General features: G+C 38.9%; 1 protein-coding gene across 9 annotated transcripts in view; it reads right to left on the minus strand.

The window, feature by feature from the left end:
* Positions 1-23,717, minus strand: part of map4l (microtubule associated protein 4 like) — a 45,617-nt gene that overhangs the window by 17,804 nt on the left and 4,096 nt on the right. For 7 of the 9 annotated variants that reach the window (XM_067453805.1, XM_067453807.1, XM_067453802.1 and 4 more), the window contains exons 2-6: positions 18,370-18,554; positions 12,423-12,533; positions 12,246-12,323; positions 11,937-12,131; positions 8,742-9,845 (exon numbers count right to left, since the gene is read on the minus strand). In XM_067453805.1, coding sequence (XP_067309906.1) covers positions 8,742-9,845; positions 11,937-12,131; positions 12,246-12,323; positions 12,423-12,533; positions 18,370-18,550 — 1,669 coding nt within the window. In that variant the 5' untranslated portion in view covers positions 18,551-18,554. The remainder of the gene's footprint in view (positions 1-8,741; positions 9,846-11,936; positions 12,132-12,245; positions 12,324-12,422; positions 12,534-18,369; positions 18,555-23,717) is intronic. The other 2 variants (XM_067453800.1, XM_067453808.1) reach the window with 2 other exon arrangements.

Genomic DNA, 23,717 nt, shown 5'->3' on the forward strand with positions numbered 1-23,717 from the left:
TCCTGACAAAAAAATGATCAGCATTTCCACAAAATATGAACCATCACAAATGTTTTCAACATTGATAATAATAATAATTTTTTCTAGAGCAAATCATCATATAAGAATGATTTCTGAAGGATCATGTGACATTGAAGACAGAATTGTCTTCAATGAATTGTAGTAATGATGCTGAAAATTCAGCTAAAATAAATAAACTACATTTATTTAAAATAAAATACAAAAAAGTTATTTTAAATTTAAAAGACACTAAAAATAAAAATCTTATCGACCCAAAACGTTTCAATGGCAGTGTATGTTCAACTCTGTCACAGATAAAGACAGGTATACTGAATTAAATATCTGTGTATGTGTAGGGACTAGTACGTGTTGTTATCTATTGGATCTAGAGAGCTACAATATATTGAATCGATCACAAACCTACACTGGATTGTAGACCATTGCGGACCTTGAAACCTGCACTACTGAGATCACAGCAGCTGATCTCACCTACCATCACAAACACCTTTAGGCTGAATGTCACAGGATGAAACAGCATTCCCACGTTCCGACGGCTGTTGCGGCAACTGTATCCTGCCAGAACTCTGAGACACACCAGCAGGCTGCTCTTTCTTTGCAGTAGGGTCTGATGTGATACTCGTCGTGGATGGCGGAGCGCTCTGTTTGTCCTCTACGGTGAAGTATTTGATGGCGTTCTGGGGTGGCGGCACATCCTTGCCTGGATATTTATCGGGCAGCGGAAGGCTAGCGGGCACTGTCAGGTGGGTACAGTCTGACATTGTGCGCTGGACCACCCGGTGCTGTTGCATGGGGGGTGATGTGGGTGGGCGTGTCCCTGTTTTGCCTTCAACCACGCCCTCCACATAGTTATCATTCACCACGCCGATCACGCAATAATTCGGCGTGGGGCCTGTTTTCGAGACGCCGCGGGGAGGATCCCAATCGCTGACTGAAGTTGTCAAGATGGCACTTGGCGGTGAAGGTCTTGATGTCACCCCGTTGGTGGAAAGGGCTTTCCCTGGAGACACGGGTGATGGAGAGGAAGACAGACTTGTGGGGCTTTCTGCTGTACTGCCCAAATTCTTCCCACCCCTGCTGCATGGGTGACTGGTTGCCCACTGGTCCGCCTGCTGGCTGAGTGCTGTCGACTTGGTGGAAAGGTCCTGCTTGTTGTCCTCTAACAGTCTGGAGGATTGCAGACTGCCTGGCTGTCCCTGCTGCCAGTTCCAGCTCTGGGCAGCTGTTGACGATGCCAAGCTTGGCATGGAGGGTGGCACCGAGCACACATCTCTGCACTCAGAGCGCTGGGATGACATCCTTAAGATCCTTGCCTCTCTAGATATATTTTTCCTGTATCAAGGTGTCTATCCGTCAGTAAACAGCATTGACTGAGATGAGTTAGTCTACAGCACCGGTCTCTAAACCTCCCTCAACGCCGAGACTGAGATGACTCTGCGTCTCTCTCCCAAATCCCCCTCCTCTCTCTCATTCTCTCTCTCACCCTAATTCTGTCCGCACATTCCTTCCAAGTCTTCGATCACGTGATTGTGAGCTACGTTCTTATTGGACGCTCTGCTCTGAAAACCCTTGCTTTTAGCATCCAGCGTGTTTATAAATACCTCTTTCTCTCTCTCACACTCACACATTGTCTCGTTTGGGACTCAGAATGTTCTAGCAGACGCAGGCTTTCACCTTTACCCTTAGCGGTGGTGATTGAGGATGTCATTATTGCCTGGACCTCAGGTGCTGTGTCCCTCACTGAACATAATAACATTGGTATCAATCACATTGAATTGTATATCAGCTCATTGGAGATCTGAACCGTTATCCTCTGTCTCTCACATATGAGGCTGCTGGAAATGTGACCTCTGTTGTTTATTGTGCCTTTCACTCTCTGGAGACACTTATGGGAGCGTATTAAAGGATTAGTTCACTTCAAAATGAAAATTTCATTTTGATCATCCAAGATGTTCATGTCTCTTTGTCAGGCTATCACCAGACGAAGTTCAATTTAAAATTGAGCAATGGTCTGGGGAGTCTGCTCTGTATTTTCTACTGCACAAGAGGCGGGATCTAGCCTAGAAATCTAGACGCACCCTAGCGGCAGCAAATCTAATCTGCCGCGAGTGTCGTCTAGCAACTCTCAATACACTTCTGAGCTGTAAACGCCAAACTCTGGTCAGGCCAATCTCGTCGTGTATAGAGTCGGTGGGCGGGGCTTAACATAATGACGGCCGATTTGTGCTTGCGTGCTTCTAGTAAAGACAGAAGCTGGTGAATGGCGGTCTTTCGAATCAGCTTTGACCGCGACTCTGGAAGACTTGGAGTTAAGCTTTTCTTTGAGAAAAGAACAAAGAACGGCACTGAAGTCATTCTTAAGAAGGGAAGATGTGTTCTGAGTTTTACGGCGAAAATTTAATTAGCTCTGGTTGGTTGTAGCGCTATCCAATTGCGTACACGCCGTGCAGAGGGAGTTTGAAAGACAACTGTTTATCCCGCCCCTCGGATTGAGCCCTGTCAATGGTGAGTTTCTTTCCAGACCAAGCATCTGGCTTGCCAGGCTAGGCAGGATAAACTGCCATTATTTAAATAACTACTGGATATAACAATACGCAATTGGATAGTCCTTCAACCAATGACATACTGAACCAAGTAGCAAGGCAAAATCAAATTGCCGGCAGATCGGGCTGGGTTTATCCAGTCTACATGTCTTTCTTTCTTCAGTCAGAAAAAAAAATGTTTTTTAAGGAAAACATTCCAGGATTTTTCTCCATATAATGTACCTTAATTGCAGCCAACAGGTTGAATGCTGTTTCAAATATTTTCAGAGGCTCTGCACGATCCTAGCAGAGGAATGGGTCTTATTGATCAAAACCATCAGTCATTTTCTAAAAAAAAAAAAATTATATACTTTTTACCTTAAAATACCCGACTTCGGTGTTGTTCTTCTTCATGGTGTATGACGCCGGCATCACGCCAGAAAGGTATGTGGAAGTACTGACCTGTTAAAAAATGACTAAATCAAATGCCCTTGTATGTGGAAATACCGACCTGTTAAAAAAAGACTAACTCAAATGCCCTATAGGTAATAAAGGTAAAACATAAATAAATAAAGGTAAAACAACGATATCAGACAATTTTAAAGTTGGAGGAGACCATGAGATGGAGTTTTTTGGCACTGGGTCGGTACTTCCACGTACTTCACGGCCGTAACCTTTCCAACGTGATGGTGTCATACATTGTGAAGAAGAACAACACAGAAGTTGCAAATTTGAGGTTAAAAAGTATATAATCATTGTTTTGTTTGTTTTTTTAATAAATAAGTGCGTTGTTTCTAGGATCGTGCGGAGCCCTCTGAAGACTGCATTGATTTGGACCTTCAACCTGGTTGCCATTGAAGTACATTATATGGAGAAAATCCTGAAAAAAAAATTAAAATTAAAAACTTAATTTCTTTCCTACATTTTTATTTTGATGTGAATTTCCTTTAAATGGATTGTTCATAAAAACTGTTTAAGTCTGTCAACATTTATTTACTCTCGTGTTTTATCAAACCTGTAGGACTTTCTTTCTCCTGTGCAAAACACAAGAAGACATTCTAAAGAAGACATTCTAAAGAATGTGTTTGCTAATACAATAGAAAACCATTAGGTCCAAAAGTTCTGTGTCCAATCAAACTTTGTCAGAAAAGTATTTACTGGTCAAGCCAGACAAACCAAACCCAACAAAGGTAGCAGACATCTCCTCATCTTTAAATACCATGAACAACACAAGGTAAAAGAAAGTGTCCCAGTATAGATTAGACATCAGTTTACTTCCAATGGATAAACTGGTTTTGTACCCATGAAACTGCTTGTTATAGGCAATGTGGCTTGTTAACGGGCAAGAAAGTATCAAAAACCATTTTTTTCATTTTTTTCTTTTCTTAAACGCAACAGATAAATCAGATTTCAGACCCCACTAGCCCTTTAAAAAACTCCTCTTCCTCTAGGCATTAAATACATCAGTCTTTTGGCGACCTTTTTTGTCTCACCGTCTTATGTCTCTGGTAAATTATGGTTTGTATGATGACACACACCAGGTGATCATCTCAAGCAAGACAATTATTCATGAAAAAATCATTAAACTTAAATGGGCTGAAGCCTGAGCTACATAAATCCTTTCCACAATCAGTCACAACAGAAGATATATGCATTATTCAGGACTTTACAGTATGCATTTCCACAGAAATAGCACTAATAGTTAAACTTCTATATTATGTAACCTACTAGACCAGTTAATTACAAGCATCCTATTCCTAACATGAAAAATGTGAGCAGTAAAAACAGTGGTTTTCAAAATTATATCAGGGACACCACAAAACCGCACAACCTCTAGTACATATTACTTTTCTGGCTCCCACTGCATCCGCCCTTCCAGACATGAGCAGAAGTGTGTGATGTCGTAATAAGCGTGTAGTCTGATTGGCTCAGGCATCTTAATTAGAGTGAACTTTCCACACACAAAATACAACGCATCAACCTCAGAGCCATTCCAGGCCATTGACAGATATAAAAGGAATCTTTTCTCTCTGCCCGTCTCATTTATATAATGGGCCAGATTTTTTTGAATGGGTTTTGTTGCATAAGGACATGTCAGATGTATTTATTTGTTTATATTCCCGTGAGGACACACAGCAACACATCGTATGGTTCAATATACAAAGAATATTAAAACTTTCTGTTGTTTATGTTAATGTTGTCCTTTTTTTAGCAGTTTTAACTATAGTTTATTATTACAATGAACAATGTTTGTCGACATAATCCTTTTTAATATCACTAGTTGACATTTAGACAATAAATTAAAGCATCTAATATAGGGATGCACCGAAATGAAATTCTTGGCCGAAGCCGAAACCGAATAATAATGAAATGCTTGGCCGAAGACCAAAGGCCGAATACCGAACGCGGTGTTGCGCATTTTTTTTATTTATTTGGCAATTTTTTTTACCATTACAATAATTAAATAGTAAAAATTTGCTTTTTACTATTTTGTGTTGCTTTTCTGAGAAATAAATCAAATAACAAAAATACAATTTCAAAATATTTAACACTGAATTTTTTTTTACATTCCAGCAGATATTATACAAACTAAGCACAACATAACTTAAAATAAATAATTAGTAAAATAAAAAATATATTTTTATTTGGCCATCTTAGAAGCCCCCCTTCTTGAATAGCCTATGTTAGGCCTATAACTGACTGCTGAAAGAATGTAACTCTGTATGTCTACAACAACAAATGTGCATTGAATAGTGGATGTGGATGATGTGGATGAACCCACAACAAATAAATAACTGTCCTAGACATAAGCCTACTTAGCCTACTTCTTCAGGAAAAGTGGCAGGTTCTTCTTTATGAAAAGTAGCTTCTCTGCTTTCTCACATGAAAGTCAGTTCCTCTTTTCATCGATGACATGAGATCCAGCACTAAACAGTGCTTCCACACTGCTGACATGTTTGCTGCATAAAGCACGCGGCTCTCACTCAACGTGGGTTACTTTTTGATCGCGTCATTAAAAACGTCATTGTTCGGCAAAAATTATTCGGCCTTTTTACTTATTCGGCCGAATGCCGAAAGTGCTTTTTTGGCTATTTTCGGCCGAATAATTTCGGTTGCCGAACATTCGGTGCATCCCTAATCTAATATGCACACAGCATTGCCAATTTCTGAATACAAAAAGTTATTGGTTATTATTATATTAAATATTAATTATATTACACTTTTCATGTTCAGATGAGTAGAGTTTATAGATGACTAAATAGAGCTTGTGAATAATAGATATGTGAAACCTGTATTGCAAATATCCCAATGTTTTGTTCAGTAATGAAAACACAGCATCAGAAAATCATTTAACACATTCGGCGTGGGGTAGAACATGCATGCTCATTGAGTAATCAGGATGTCATAGAGTTTCTATTTCTGGAACATATCCTACAGTTACACCCTAGCTTGTTCTTTGGCAGGTCCTATTCGCTGCATCACCAAGGAAACCGCCTCCCATATCCATAGCAACAGTCTCCCCGTCAATGCAGCTGCTGATATTAGGGTCCTGTGTGGTCGAAACCATCCGAGAGGAGGGAGAGGAAGTGAGTGAGCAAGGACAAGAAAGGACGAGAAGGCTGATACGAGTAAAGGGAGTGAAAAAAAGGCCAAGAACCAAGTGCTGTGTCAACAAACGTCAACAGGCCATATCTAGCTCTAAATTATATTTGAATGCATTAGAAAATGTTAGCCCACAACAGACACAAATAAACCAATACATTTCTCCAAAGCAGGAAGTGTTCCATCAAATTTCATTCCATCAAATTTCGCTTTTGCTCTTGTGACCTTAGCCCGATGAACAAACCTGAACAGCTAAAACACAGAGAATGTCCTGACTCATTATGTCATTCAAGACGTCATCAGGGATCTCTGTGTTAGCATTTAATCCAAAGCTACCGCCCAGTACTCAATATCCCTCAATATCCCTGCCGGAGTGCAGCACCTCTCAAACGCCTCTGAACACACCCTAATCGCTTGCTATAAAAAGAACAACTCTATAAGTCTTATATAATGGCAAACGGCAGAGCCATCAATTTTACATGAGCTGTTGCAAGAGGCTGAGAGAGAGAGAGAGAGAGAGAGAGAGAAATACAGAGAGAGCCACATAAATACTATAGGGACTATGAATTCAATCTATAAATACCAACAACTAAAAATAACTGTTCTAAGCTTGTATGTTCTTGAATCAACTGACCATTTGATAAAGTAAACAATTTAGTAAATGGAACATTTCTTTCACATTAAGTTAAAATCTTGTTTCATTCAAACTAAACTAAATCAATACAACTTTTTATATTAAATGTCAGAGATTACTGAAAATACTGGATAACACATAAAGGCTTTCATAAGAAAATGTTCCTTCATATTAAGATGTGGATACCCTGGCCTAGTCAAAACTAAATATATCAAAATATATTTGAATGTGCTAAAGTGGAACTATTGCAAGTATAATTCAGGTACACTTTAAATATATTGCATTTAAAGACTATTTAACTACTGTTAATTACTATTCTTACTAACTGTGATATTAAATGTGCACTATGTAGGATTTTTTGCAGTAAAATATCCAAAAACCACTAGGCCAGTGTTATATATTTTGCTCAGTTGAGTTCTTACAATATCCCAAATGTTTCCAACTATTTGTAAATTGTAAGAAAACTGCTATTTTATCCAAAGAGCCGGGACTTGGGGACTGAGGGAGTCGCCTGTCAATTGCTTTATATCTGCGTTATCCTCGGTTTACAGTTTTATTTGGCAGAAACGCTTTAATCTTAGCAGTGTGAACAAGTGTCACAGCAGCCGCAGAGCTAATGCACAGACTAACGTCCTAACAATTTTAAACACACTTAAATGTATCTAATATGATAAACAGAGCTGCATTACCTCATACTCATGTCCCGTCATAATAAAAAGTCCCGTTGCTTGCGAGCCATGTGTTCCGTAACAATCGATTCTGCTGTCTTTTCTCAGCTCCACAACACTCGTCCTGCTCTGCTTCATACTACAGTAACATTACTGACCGCATCCATGAACATGATTTCTGCCAGAATACTATCCCGATTCTTTCCCACAGGCTGTGAGGTGAAAACCGCATGTCCCAAGATTCTGTGCTCAAACTTGCATCACCAAACTATGCCTTTGTTTTAAATAGGCGCCCTCTAGCGGATGGAAAAATTACATAGTGCAGCTATCAAATATTTATATCAGTAAGTCTCAAGCAATATGTCAGTAAATATGTTAATGTCCTTGTAATATACTTAGAATAAACATGTTTTATATACATTTTTTTCACTAGGGTATACTACATTAATAGGGGCTGTACCCACACTTCACTGGAAAGATAATGAGATTTTTCTTACCTGGTTGATGTCCAGTGTTGTCCAATCATTGATGATCATAAAAAGAAGAAGAAAAGAACATCATTAAAACATACTAGCAACTTGATTTTTGCTGCTAAAAATGAAAGGTGATGGGTATGGAAGAGCTAAATCTTAAGATTTCTAAATCAATGTGTAGCAGGTGAATTGGCAGACAGACCTCTTAATCTCATAAACATTTGATTGTTTTGAACAAGAATAAAAAAGCAGAATAAAGAGTCATGTAGCATAAAATGACAAGGATTGACATACAGAAAGCTTTCACCCACAGAACGATTAGCAAATGTAAAATCCACATAGACAGTTGACTAGTTGACACACATCTACAAGACATGTGCAATTGAGGGATGCTGTGACCAAGAGAAATTCTATTAAAATCCAGATGATGGTCAAATAAAGAGTAACAGTTAGTTGGCTGCCAGTTGTGATGCATAGCGATCAGTGTGTTATGACTGTATTGAAATGTTAAACATCTTTATTTTAAGAATGAATTACATGCAGCAGAATTCCAAGCTATAGAGGACTGACACAAAGAAAGAAAGAAAGAAAGAAAGAAAGAAAGAAAGAAAGAAAGAAAGAAAGAAAGAAAGAAAGAAAGAAAGAAAGAAAGAAAGAAAGAAAGAAAGAAAGAAAGAAAGAAAGAAAGAAAGAAAAGCATGGAGTACTTATAGTGTCCTACTACAGTATATTCTGTTACAGAGATAGTTAGGCAGAGGAGGGCCCACTTCATCGAGCCATGCATTATGTAAATCATCTCCATACAGTCTTCATTATCACCAACCTTCCAGTAGGGGGGGCTGTGCCAGCGGGGGCTCCTGGTGCTCTTTGATTGATGGGATGAAAGGCGTAGCTTCTGAGTTTAAGCTCACTGCAGTGCTGGGGGGAATTGTTGGGATGCAGTGACTAACAGCTGGTGCACTCTGAGAGGCAGGGATGTCTGTGCCGACGGACAATGGGCCAGGGGTCAGATTGGGAGCAGTCTCAGGGGCAGTGGTGTGAGGGGTGGGGTTTTTCACAGGGGTGCTCTGGGATGGGGGGCTTGCATCTGGGGTCTGTGCCTGCAGCACGGAGTCAAGGAACATTACAGTCTGAGTTGGACTGAGGGCAAGGGTTGACTGCTGGTTGGGATCAGTTGGGTGAGTAGGGTCAGTTTTTGAGTCCATGGGTAACTGATCTGAATGGTGAATACCAGGCAATGCTAGGTTAGTCTTATTAATATTATCTTTAAATTTATCCTTATCAAGCATATACTTGTCTGTCTTGAGTGTTGACTGATCTATGGGATTCGCAGCGGAGTCAGGGTAATTTGAGAATATGGAGGTGTTTGGCTGCCCGGTCGGTTGCGGTCTGCATGCTTGGGTGTCTGTGAGGTGCAGAGGTTCAAGTGTGAGTGAGGGTGGTGCACTTCCCTGATCTATGCTAGCAATGAATGGGGGCTTAGAATTGCCCAAATTAGGGTCGCTAAAGTCCATGTCCATTACAGTTGAGGGAGCACTCCATTCTTCTGGAAGCTTCTTCCTACTCTTACTCTTCTTAGCCTTGATGCGTCCTCCCCCTCTTTCCTGGATCTCGCTTTCCCAAATCTCTTCATCCCTACTGGGAGGTGAGGGGCAGCCATGGTTGGAGCTTTCGGAAGGAGTTTCTTCTGAGTCAGGAGAACCAAGACTGTCCAGAAGGTCATACATTTCTTCCCTGTTCTTCCGTTTCTTTTTTTTCCGCTTCTGTTGCGTCCGGGTTACTTCCTCAATAGACTTTTCCTCTCCAGATGCTGCGTCTTGACTCTGGGAACCCAAGGCATCAGTGCTCCTCTGTTCTGCCTTGTTGGAAGCATGGGACTGCTCCGTTGAGAGCATTTCCTCACCTGTCCAAGGGCTTCCACAAACTTCTTTGTGTACAGAGAGGAAGAGGAAGTGTCACTGACTACCATACAAACGATCGGACAACAAAGTTTGTGCATCTCCAACTCATAACAGCTCATAAGTGTTCAAAGAGACATTAGATCAGCTACCTATAAACCACTGATCACTTGCATCATATGGTACATTACACCAGGTGATATTAGGACAGACAAAATTCAATCTTCACAAATTAACTAATTCACAATGAATAGAGTCATTCAACATGTCTAGTCTTATACTCAGAAGATAATTAGCATCAGCCATGGGTTCCCTTAGGGATTTCCAATGGGTTTTTAGAATAGTTATTTTTATGATTAAAATTTCGCAAGCTAATTTTAAGCTAAAATGTTGCATATGCATGCTCCCCATCTTGTGGAAACTGCTGATGCTCATATGGTCCAGCTTGCATTGTTTGAAATATTATGAGTGGAGACTAGCACATTTTAAGCTCCATGACTCCATGTTTTCAAATGTTAAAATTGGTGCAAAAATTGATGTGAAAAAAGTATTGTCCTTCAGAACTTCCTTGATTGTACAGACGTGTCATGGACCATGAGCCATGTCAGCTGTGGCCTTTGAGGTCCACTTTACTGCAGAGTTTTGCTTCAACCCTAATAAAACAAAGTCTTCAGGATTACAAGACAGTTAATAGGCAGATAAGTTTGAACAAGGCTGGAGCTAAACTCTACAGAAAAAACAACCTCAAGGGCCAGAGCTGAGAACCCTTGCTGTAAGGTGTGCAAGGATAACATTTTTAGGCATGGCAGTTTGTCATTTAAGTTGCAGAAGAAAAGAAAACCCAGTGGAAATTCTCCAGTGGTGAAATAACATTCAAAGTTGGCCAATAAACTGTACAGCTCTATAGGGGAAAAAATGGCTTGTATGTTACATCCTGATAAAAGCATATCACTAACGTTCCCTAAATAGATACTTATTTAACAGATCTGAGGGTATCATGCTCATACTTGCTGCACAGAGCAGTTAAATGGGTATCAACAGTGGCTGAGAGAGAATGTGCTGGGACTATGATGTGCTCACTTGAGCGCACATCAAGTGAAAGTGCAAATGGGCAAATTAACTCATGGAGAAATAACAGGCAGGGATAACAACAGAGGCAAGTCACAGAGCGACTAACTTAAAGAAAAGCCACAGAGAAGAGTCACATGACATGGAATACCCAGAACAAATCCAGCACTGAGGACAATAAAGGTCACTGAAATGAACCAAAATGAACAAGACAGACACTGAACAGACAATAGTTGACAACATCAAAAAACAAAAAAAACATTTTAAAGTAAATAAAACCTACTATTAATAGATGAAGATTTTAAACGATGAAGAAATACATTTATTTATAGACCCAAAGAAATAGTTTTTTGTTTTCTGATAATAATTTTCACTAATCCATGCCTGTCCACGCCATTGATCAAAAGGCTATGAACAGTCACTTGGAGGAAGTGTGAGGGGCAGTAACATCTATACTTCAGATATGTGGACTAAAATGTGAAATGTCTCTCTCTTTGGCTCTGAGCCAAAAGACACATTTCTCTCCTAGTTTCACGGCCATCATGCTCAATATTACAGAGAGGCCGAAGATAAATCTTTAAAATGCCTTCCACCATAATGCACACTTGAAGATTAAGACGGGCCAGTCTGATGGCTATCGAAAGGACCGACTGTGAATAAAGATCATTGGCTGTGATGATTCATCATATAACACAGTATGCAAGATATTTAGTTAAGTCGTTAACTAAAATACATGCCTGTTTTTAAAGGTATATATTACTCATGGCATTCAATATCACAGCTGACATTCTCACTATTGCTGATCAGACCAGTAAAATCAGTCTCATATCAGAGGTACCTTGAAGACCATGAAAAGTATGAAGCAATTCTGTTATGACAAAGTATTGATGAGGCATCCATTCTTTGACCAGACAGAGTGGAATGATATGAGAGCTGAGATCATAAGACATTCTGTAACATAATAACCAATCAGTATCTTAATATCTGGGTTAAAAGTCTGTCTTACCTGATCTAGTCTGCACTGAGGTGCCTTAAGTGGTGATAGACTTTACCTGCAGAATTTTCCTGGCTGTTACGAGGACTTGTTTCACTTGGATAAGCAGTTATCTGGGATGGTTTGAGTGGTTCATTGGCAAACAAGGGTGAGGTCTTCTGAGGTTCAACCATGCTGGGGGGTTTGGAGCTCTGGAAAGGGGCCATGCCAACATTCATATTCATACCAATATTCATCCCAGGCTGAGAGAACCCTGAAGCATAGAGCAGCAGAGCGGTATCGCATTAAAACTTAACAGAGCCTGAGGAAATGAACTGAATCGAGCTCACGGTCTCAAGTCAACAAGATCAAACACTGCAGTGGTTACCCAGAAAAGAGTCCATGCTGTTATCCTTCACCGTAGATCCCATCTGCTGGTTTCCCAATCCAAGCATTGATGTTGGACCTGAAATTAGAAAGACATGGACTAATATCTAGTACATTATTGGATTTTAGTTGAATTGCTTCATTCAGTTTTTAAGCCAGACATATGCAATGATCACACCTGATTGAAAGTCATTCTTATAGACATATTGTCCAGGAGGGCTGGGACGAATCTCTCCCTGAGGGTCCTGACGTTGGCCTCCAGTCTGGCCTGCAGACATAAACCCAGACCCTGAGAAAAGAGAAAACAGATAAAATGACTCTGTATTAGTGTATCATTTTAAAACGAGAAAGATAAACGCAAGGTAGTTCATTAAATAATACAGAGTATACAAATAGCTAAAAAAAACAACTTTGATCTACATTTTATGCTACTGCGTTTGCAGCATTTGTAATTTTACCATCTATCTTGTATACATTAATGTGATTTTTTTAAAAAAATTTATTACAGAAGACCAAAGGTTATACAATTACAATTTCTTCAACAACTACAAATAGCAGCAACTGTATTTTACTGACCGGTTAGCTAAGAGCTTGTGGAAATATGAAACATGAAATTTTATGTCATGAAAAATAAATAAAAATGTGACACAGGGACCTAACAAATGGTTTAAAGATTCCTGCCAAGTTAGATTAATTAGATTAAATATGTTTTTATTCACTTTAGATTAGGCTCCACTTCTTACTATTAACTAACTATTAACTACCTTTGCCTCAATACTAACTATAAACTACTTTTGCTATCAATAACTGCTTATTAATAGTAAGTAAGGTAGTTGTTTAATTTTGGTATTGGGTAGAATTAAGGGATATAGAATAAAGTCATGCAGAATAAGTCATTATATGTGCTTTATAAATACTAAAAAAACAGCCATAATCCTGGTAATATGCATGCTAATAAGCAACTAGTTAATGGTGAGATTTTGACCCTAAAGTAAAGTGTTACCTAATTTTGAATAAATAAATCGAAAACATACCTATACACGTTTTAATAATGATATTATATTGTAATTTTGAAATGCCAAATTGCTTGGACAAAGTTCACAACACTCACCTTCTCTTCACTGGTAACTATTTCACTGTGCTTTAGTGACATTTATTAGGCCATGTAAACAAGTTACTCATGAAATCTGATAATCTGAAATATGACTGTCTAGTTTAATATATACCCTGTCAAAGGCATTGGGGAGGGACATCCCTGAAAATAGTCTTGCTCCCATCCATTCTGATATATAGACTATGAGAAGGGCAACTGTAGATAAGTGATGCTGAGCCGACGGGACAGGATGGGACTGCAGGCCTGTTACCGTAGTTACACAACCAGCTGAGGCTGCTTTACGTTCCCTAGGCAAAGCACTCTGTCAGCATCAAGACTGACTGACACGAGGAGCCAGCACTGAACCAGCATTAACTCAGATACCAGCCCTGGATTAATGATCATGCTCCCACAGGGCTGGGCTGTGCAGCTCCATGCAATTATCCTCTTTGTGGAACAGGACTGGTATATATGTCACTCTGAGTCATGTTGTCACATTACCAGGGATGCAATGGGAATCTTTAGGCCAGGCCTTTGTGTTGAATGTTTAAAGGCAAGTAGGAGGAATGACCCCAATGGGTCTTCAAGGTTATTTGTGTGTTTAAGCCTCAAGTAGGCCTTAACCTGAGCAGGAGCAATAGCCTCACAAAGAGAATCATATGAACCTGAAAACATTCCATAGTTAAAAGCCAAAAAATGGAACTAAAAATAGTCTCTTTTGTCCCAGACATGAGGCACTTGAGGTAGACTGCCAAATCATGCTGTGGTAGAGAGCCTCCTTTTGCAGTTAAGAGGGGTGGGGGTGGGGGAGACATCCCATTCAGCACAGAATCAGTTACATAAAGCCATAAACCAGTGCTGTACTGAGAGTACCAGAAGGACAAAGAACCAGAGACTCTCTGACATGAAATATGGTTACAAAAGCACACAAACATGACAAATTTCATTTTTTTTATCAAACAATTTGTGTGTGTGTGTGTGTGTGTGTGTTAAAATGAGTACAACATATGACAATTTTACAGAAATGGTGTTAAAACGAATTAACTAATCAAAGAAGAAATTAACAAAACAAAACAAATATATATATTACATATATGTGTTGTGTGTGTGTGTGTGTGTGTGTGTGTGTGTGTGTGTGTGTGTGTGTGTGTGTGTGTGTGTGTGTGTGTGTGTGTGTGTGTGTGTGTGTGTGTATGTGTGTCATGTTTACAGTATATGCCAACTATTCAGTTGACACAAGCTTTTATTTCTGTAATAGCATAAGTATTTTGATCACACTTTATATTAAGTATCTTTAACTACCATGTGCTTACATCAAAAAACAAGTACAATGTACTTATTGTGTTCATATTGTATTGCAAAACACTTTTTCTGCTATTACTGTAGTAAGGTAACTAGGTTTGGTTTCTTAGGGTTGGTTTAATGTTTAAGGGAAAGCTCAACAGTGTAATTATAGATACAATTACAGAAATTAATAGCAGCTGTAATTGCATGCAGGTATTATTATATATATATAATATATATATATATATATATATATATATATATATATATATATATATATATATATATATATATATATATATATGTACAATGTAACACGAATGTACACAATAAGTACACAGAAAGACACCTAATAAAGTGGGACCAGTATTTCAATACAAACTAGAGATGATATATTCATGAAGAAAAATATTCATACAGGTTTGGAACAACTTGAGGGTGAGTAAATGATGACAGAATTTTCCTTTTAGTGAAAAATAACATAGTGATAATAAATTGCATATCAGAGGACATTCTAATGAAAGTAGGTTGGACATTTTGTTGAAAATATACAGTTTGCCATTTCACAATAGAACTATGACTGACAACTAAGGACACCACAATAAGGACAACGTCCCCGGCCCACATATATCTTTTTTAAAATAAACATTGTTTGTAGTATATATTTTGCAAGAAAATTTTAATGGTAACCCAAGTCAAATTTATTACAGAAGCATGTTAAAAATATTAAACTGAAAAGTTGTATGTTATATTGTGTTATATTGCATAATGACAGATAAAATAATTCATAGCATGCCCTTGATATCTGCAACATTCATCCATTTAAAAAAGAAAGGTCATACTGTATGAGAGTAGAGGAGGACAAACAATCCTATTATTTCTTCAGTTTATAGTTTTCACATTAAAAAAGACTAATGAAAATACATGATAATAGACTGCAAGTGTAATATTATTATCTTTCCAAGCAGTTTTACAGCCAGTGATAGTCATCATAGTTATTGATTAATCTTTACTTGTACTTTGTTCTTTGGAAATGAGCCTCCAAGCGCTTGTCAACAGACAACTTACAGTTTCCATAAATCTTTATTACTTTGTCAATATAAAAGCTTTATTATCTCACACAACCTTTTCAGTGGAAAAAGCGTGGCAGGAAAAATATACTGCTTGCTAACTGGCAGTAATGTTTTGTTAGTACAGGCAAGTTGCTTAGTACTATTTGTCCTGAAATTTCAGCTCCAGCAAGTCATACAATGATCTTATGAGAAAAGAAAACACACGCTTTTGCTATATGCTAATTGTTATATACAACAACCTTACCATAACAATAGGGCTAATCTTTCCAATAAGATCAAATAAATGGGCATTTTTCTCTTACTTAACGGAGGCAAAAATTCAATCTCATATCTTTGCACTTAACTAAAGCTATTAAAAGTATCCGTCACATCTGCTGTGGACAGATCTGCTGATATCAGCAGCATCCACATACAGCTCAGTGCTGCACACATATACATATACCTTGCTGTTGTTGAGAGTGCATCCTGCTGTATTGATGTCTAAGCATCCTGTCAAGCACAAGTCCAATAACATAAAGGACATTTCTGCATATTCCCTTACATGTAGAAAACAACACTTTCATATGACTAATGTAGGATAAAACATCCCCCAGAACTAATGGCCTAATGGCCCAAACTCAGAAGCTGAAAGTCCATAAAGCTTTTTATAGGTCATCTATAGCTGTTCGTAGTCTTTTTGTGACCTTTACTAAAATAGTTTGTTTTTAAATGATTTATGAATTGCTAACTTAAAGGGGGACACTCACTGATTGTTTCAGTTAATCTCATGTCAATTTTGAGTACCTATAGAGTAGTATTGCTTCCTTCATATCTCCGAAAAGTCTTTAGTTTTATTATATTTATAAAAGAAATATAGGCTGTACCGAGTCTTTCCGGAAAAAAACGAGCGCCTGGAGGCGTATCGTGTGGGCGGAGCTAAAGAATGACGAGTGCGCACAAAGTGGTGACGTCCTCAAGCGTGGAGAAACCCATGGCTATCTCAGCTAATACAGATAATGATCCAGAATCAGATCCGGAGGCTGAAATAAATTGAACAGGAGAAACAGCAACAGCAGGACGTCCGTCTCTGTGGTATGTACTGTATTTAGTGGCCTGTCAACATTTGTGTGTCTTTTAGTTACTCGCAGTTTATGAGGACATGATTCGGTTTTGTGGACTATTGTATGCGACTAAACCTTAGCAGTAGCAAGCAAAACGGTTTTGCACGTCAGACTAGTGTAACGTTATACATGACGAAGCACACGATCGTGTCGTTTACTGATGTTTACTCGTGTGACGATAGCCAACAGCCATACTCGAAAAAAACTCTCCGAAACTTGTGAGAAACCGGATGGAGTATTTTTAACACAGAAATACTCCATCAAACATCCAACATTAGTTTTTGAAACTTTGTCTATGTTTAGGATGGGAATCCAAGTCTTTAACAGTCTAAAAAGCTCAGTATGCATGAAACAGCATTTCACCCCACCCCCATGCCCCCCCCCCCCCCCCCCTTAAAGAACAATAACAGATTTTAACAGATTTTTTATTCAGTAGTCTAGTAGCACCCTCATGCAAACCCAGGTGATTAAACTGTAAAAATGTGCCCCAGTAAATAATAAACACATTTGAGAATAAATAATGCTGATGGTTGTAACCCAAGAGGAAGGCTGTCCGCCTAACTGAACCTAGAGTTCACTCGGTCTGGATCTTGGCAGAAGATAACATGGTTTGAGGCGGTTGGCGAGGGAAAAAAACAAAAAATGTGCTTCTGCCACTTGTCATTATCTGTTGTAGCAGATAGAGATAAGAAATATACAAATAAGCATCAACACACTTGCATCTACTTCAGATTAGATACATCAGATTACGATCCCATGTAAAATAAACAGTAAAATAAAAGGCTGCTCTTGATGTTGCATTGCACTACAATATATCCAACACATCTGCATCAAACAAAAGTTTAAAAAAAGGCAGCAAATAAATGTGCTAATGTTCAAAAGTTTGGGGTTGTTATTATGTCTTTGAAAGAAGTCTCTTATGCTCACCAAGGTTGCTTTATTTGGTCAAAAATACAGTAAAACAGTCATATTGTAAAATATTATTACAATTTAAAATAACAGTTTTCTATAATTATATTGTTAAATGGAATGTATTCCTGTAATACAACGCTGAAATGGTCGGACAGATATCATTCTAAAATGCTGATTTGGTGTGTTTTTTTCTTGATGAATAGAAAGTTCCAAATAATAGTATTTATTTGAAATGGACTTTTTATAAATAGACATGGGTGTCGGAAGCAAATGAAATGTGGGTGGGTCTTCTTCCAGAATTTTTTTAGTGGAGTAGATTTGCATTAAGTACAAATAAACTAAACGTATATTGCTTATTGAAAATAAAGCACCTAATGTGTTTGATAATAAAAGTTGATCAGTTAGGGGTAGGTAAACAGACATGTGAAAAATTAGAGATGATACAAGTGAGTGGGTCCAATATCATTGGCCTTGTCCCACCCACATACAATGGTTCAGACGTCCATGAATATAGACTACTTTTATATTTGTTTGTTTTTTTATACATTTCGAAGCCTCTAATAATATATATCCTTGAGTTCTATTAAACACATTTTGGTATTGAATGACATGAAAGTGAGTAAAGTTTATTTATGGAAGACCGTCTTATTCAGAAGAACATACCTTCCCTTTTCCCATCCATTCCATCCAGAAGGGGGCGGTAGTCTGTTTTCCCAACAGTCTCACCCACTTTATCATCAAAGGTCTGTGCCTCCAATCCAGCCACAAAATCCCTCTTCAGCAGACTGTCCTGGGTTGTCTTAGATGCTCCGCCTGTGAAGGCATCACGTAAACTGAAGTCCATCCTCCTGTAGAAAAAAAGAGGGCCAATCAGTCCAAACAAAGCAGGCCTGGACCTTCTCAATTAATAAGTAACGCAGCTAAAAGGGCATGCACAGTATATACTCTCAATATAGCTTGCCCTAGATACTCAGGCAATAAAAATGTAATGGCCTATTTTTAATTCCTCTATTAGTTAACTTAACAGATAACAATTCATATCTTCAAATCAATACCCAATGTATGCTACACTGAGAAGGGTCAAGCATTGAATGACCTCTCGTATGGAGGCTTACAACATGTGGCCAGATGTTCAGACCTAGACGAATCTGACCATGCGCCTGTGAACCATATATTAAGATCCGCTGGCATTTTAAAGAATGTGCACTTTAACTATATCCTGAGGATAAAACAATGATTTCCATCTTCTATAAAGGGAGAACGTGAAAGAATATGCTTCCATAAAGCATATGTAACACAATGCGAGCATGTGAACATGGGGCATCGGGTGTCATGTTACGTAAAATCTACAATTATAATTTTTGATTTGCTCAAATCTGTCCCTTTACACATAGTAACTATGTATTGGCACATATAAACAGTGTCAGTGAGTGAAAATAAAGGAGGAAAAGTCAGAAAGGGATAGTGAGAGAAAGAAAGGGATTGAGAGAGAGAGAGAGAGAGAGAGAGAGAGAGAGAGAGAGAGAGAGAGAGAGAGAGAGAGAGAGAGAGAGAGAGAGAGAGAGAGCTTCATTGTGCACTAGCCCAGGGCAGCGTGTTTGTTGAGTTTAACTGTGCCTCATTGTTTCTCTAGCTGCCACACCATCCGCATTCAGAGAACTCATTAACACAATTACACACTGTCCTGTTCAACAAATGTCCAAAAAGCCGCAACAAACAAGTGCTTTTGCGTGACAAACAGTTCAAGCCATCACAAACCACATCAAACCATCATGCATTTTGACAGCGGGGGGCAAATGAGTTAAGAGCTGAACAAATCTCCAGCAGTTTTGATCTATCCAGTATAGACATTAATATGATTATGCAAGTCTGTTCAAGGCTAAACATGGGATTAAAATGCTACTGCCCCAGAACCTACCCAGAATCCATCTCCTCCCTCTGAATCTTCCTCACTCTCTCTATTTCTATTTCCTATTCACTTTCATTACTTATCCACAGTTTTGTCTTTGCATGTCCTCCCTCCTCTCCTTGTCTTTCCCATCTCCCAGCATGTATATAGATGTAAAGTGTAATTCTGTTGATATCCTGATGGATTGTAAGAGGCTCAGCTGGTCCAAAAAAATGAAGAGATTAGAGGACAGTGTGATTCCCCCTCGTATTTGTCCCTGCAGACGCCACATAATCGCACTTACTGTATTCAGCCGTTACTGTACAGCAGCACACAGTGATGTACAGTATGACATTAAAGCATAAAAAGCCTTTTTACAGGGATGATTGTACAACATCATGTACAGTTCGGCTGATAAGGGGCATATTTTCCTCAGAAACAAATAATGATCAGATTTGCTAATCAGTGTTATTTCCATATTATACTATTATATAGTCATTCATACTCTAAAGTAGCTCTTATTTTTATAATTTCATTTTTAATTTTTAGTGATTTTTTTTGTGATGGTCATTTATTTTTTATATTTTTTCATATCTTGCTTTAATTGTATTTTTTGGTTTTGGATTTAAAGGTGACCTATTTTTTGCAGTAACTGTGTCCCGTCATAATAAAAGTCCCGGTGCTCGTGAGCCGTGTGTGTGTAACAATCGCTCCAGCGGCCGTGCTCAGCTCCACAACACTCGGTCCTGCTCTGCTTTACACTACAGTAACATTAATAAACGCATCCATAAACATGATTTCTGCCCGAGTCCTATTTTCCACTGGCTGTGAGGTGAAGACCACATGTCCCAAGATGCTGCGCTCACACTTGCCGTCATCAAACTATGCCTTTGTTTTGAATTGGCGCCCTCCAGTGGATGGAAAGTTACATAGTGCACCTTTAATAGTGTTAGTTTTTAAAGTTAATAATTTCAGTTAGTTCCCAAGGCAACATTTCTAATGTTTGTTTTCATTTTTGTCCACATACTGTTTATATTTTAGTTTAGTTTTATTTAAATGACTGAAAAAAGCAAGATTTTATTTCCATTTTACAATAGCACCACTGTTGCTCATTCAGAGCATTTATTTAACAAAGGAAAAAAGAACACACTTGTTTTTCAGAAAGAATAAAACATGTCATATGGCAGGTCATATGGAGCGGACTCCTAAGGCTTATTCATCAGACCGTGGCAAATGAGACGCAGGTACATCCCTGCACTTTTACCGCTCTGACTCTGACAGGGCCCTGTGTCCTGCTGTGATTCAGCAGTTTTTCTTTGCTTCTTGCATGATGTCACCAGCCCTGGCACAGAGTGGCATCATCTCACAGAGTGCCATCACTCTCTGTTTAGGAGGGACACTCTTACTCATTCATTTGAGTCAAGAGGCCTGAACGCTGTGAGTGAGTGTATGTATGTTAAGTACAGTTGGGTCTGAAAGTCTGAGATTATAATTGACAATCTGGGATGCACAATCCAAAGGCTGATGTAAACTTCTGCGTCGGACCTGCGCCGCAGCCTCTACGCCGTGGGCTACGCGTCGGATTTAATCTATAATTCTGCGTCCTTGTCCACGTTGACGTGCTGTTACACATGCAGAGGGAGCACCCCTGAGGGAGGGGTTCTGGCAGACCAACAACAGCTCTCGTAGAATCGCCGAGAGAGGTACACGTCATCAACACACAGCCTATGACGTAGCTATGGTGTACGCTCAATGCAGAAGTTGGGCTCAAGAAAATTCTAATAAATAAATGTAATCAATTAAAATGAAGAATAAATATTGGGGTGTCGGAACTATTTTAGGTCACTAATCGTGTGTATGTAAATGTATGGTAATGATCATTTGACTCTTTGTATAGACAAGTCTCTTGTTCTTCTTCCACCGAAAGGGTTATTCACCCAAAAATGACAATTCTGTCATTGGCGATAGCACATGAAAGCAGCATAACTACTCACCCTCATCTCTCAACCCAACAGGGTTCTACATCAGAACGCAGACTCAGCATTGGGCATTGATTGGCCAGCTCCTGCGTCAGCAACACACGTATGCTGCTCATGTGAACAGTGCCGGCCAATAGTGAGCAGGCGTTCTGACGTAGAACACGGAAGCGCTGCACTGTGTTTACAACATGAACAGTGTAGGAAACTGACATGGAAGAGAAAAATTGTGGAATTAAGTCATTACTTTAGTTTTTTGCGCACTAAAAGTATTCTCATCACTTCATAACATTAATGTTGAACCACTGGAGTCATATCAACTATTTTAATGATGTCTTTACTACCTTTCTGGGATTTGAAAGCGGTAATAACATTGCAGTCAATGGAGGGGCAGAAAGCTTTCGGATTATGGGTTTGGAACGACATGAGGTTGAGTAATTGATGACCCAATTTTCATTTTTTTCACTCTTTAGATCATGATGGAGAACACTCATTCAGCAGCTCAACTGCTGCTGTCTCGAAAGGATAACACAACTCCACCCACCCGTCATAATTTATTCCCCTTCATGTTGTTCCAAACCTGCATGACTTTCTTTCTTCTGTGGAACATAAAGAAGATATTTTGAGAAGTTTTGTTCATAAAATAAGATGGGTTTCAATGATGTTCGGTTCACAATGTTCTTCACATCACGTTATTTGTGATAGAAAGAAAAGCATATAATTTTAGAACAACAAGAGGGTGAATATAAAGTATCATTTTTTGGTGGAGTATCCCTTTAAAGTAGACTGGCTGTAAACTCAGCCTGATCTGCCCGCGATTTGATTTTGCCCAGCAATTTAGTCTGGAAATTCGTACATTCATTTCTACTGCTTCTGTTACACTTTTGCAGGAACCAATCACAGACTGGCTTATTCCTCTGGCACGCTATGGGCGGGTTTAACATGATGACAGACAGATAGAGAAAGGATGAGTCATTGCCTGTTGATCACGACTAGTCTGATTGGTTAAAGGACTATCCAATTGCGTACACAGTTATTTGAATAATGCCAGTTGATTACGCCCCTTGTGCAGTAGAAAATACAGAGCTGACTCCCCAGACCAATGCTCAATTTTAAATTGAGCTTGGTCTGGTGATAGCCAGACAACCTTTAAAGCAACAAAAAAAATATATATATATATTGAGACATTCTGAAATGTATGTGAATTTTAAAATTCAAATTGTTTAAGCAAAAATATGTGTATCCACAGATATTCAACAACGAACCAGATGCATCTCTTCAAATGTCACTCAAGCCAACTGGTCCGATATCAAAATCCGCTGTCCCCGTGCGGTTTAAAGGAGAATGGCGAGCTCACAAGTATTTTTGAGGAAAGACCGGGCTGGTTTTTGGCAACCATTTGTGTTGCTGTGTAAACGCTGTATTCCAAACATTCCTGTATGAATGCACACAGAACGTGGGATGACAGTCTGGCTCAATGTGTTCCATTGTGTGCCAAAGCCACTAAGCATGTAGTTGCTGGCTGCCACACAGGGTTTATGTATTTACGGCACTACCAATCTCTGCCTATCTCTTAGTTTTTCTGAGTAAAAGTGAACTTCAACTGTCAAACTGCTGTCAGTCAGACTGGAGTGTGACATTAGGCAACCTTAGTCCACTGGAGCCATCAACAATAATGATGCATGCTATTTTTTGTAGAAAATAATCTTCAACAAATTATGATATTGTATATTTCTCACCCCAATACTGGTACTAGCTTACATCATCATCCTAAAATTGGGAGCATGCTATTGGCTCCCCTATAAACAGCCTGCCCATGGTCACAGCAAAACAACAGAGGGGGGTGTCTGCACGGATTACAGTCAGAGGCCATCAGTGAGGAGAGTGAAGATTATGTATGACGGGACGCAGGGCATCACAACAGGCCGGCAGGCCCTGACTTGACACCCCAGAATCACGGCAGTCCAGAAAACAGCATGCCATCTTACTGAGCTTCCCTTACCCAGCAACATATGATGACACTCTGGGGTCACCCCAGTTCATTTACAATTACATTTATTTTTATTTTACTTAATGGTATAGAAATTGTATAGTTTTTTAAAAGTATGTTTAATTTTATTTTCTTAGTCGTATGAGAAAATATTTCT

This window comes from Pseudorasbora parva, chromosome 9 (genome assembly GCF_024679245.1).
Source record: "Pseudorasbora parva isolate DD20220531a chromosome 9, ASM2467924v1, whole genome shotgun sequence".
NCBI lineage: Eukaryota > Metazoa > Chordata > Actinopteri > Cypriniformes > Gobionidae > Pseudorasbora > Pseudorasbora parva.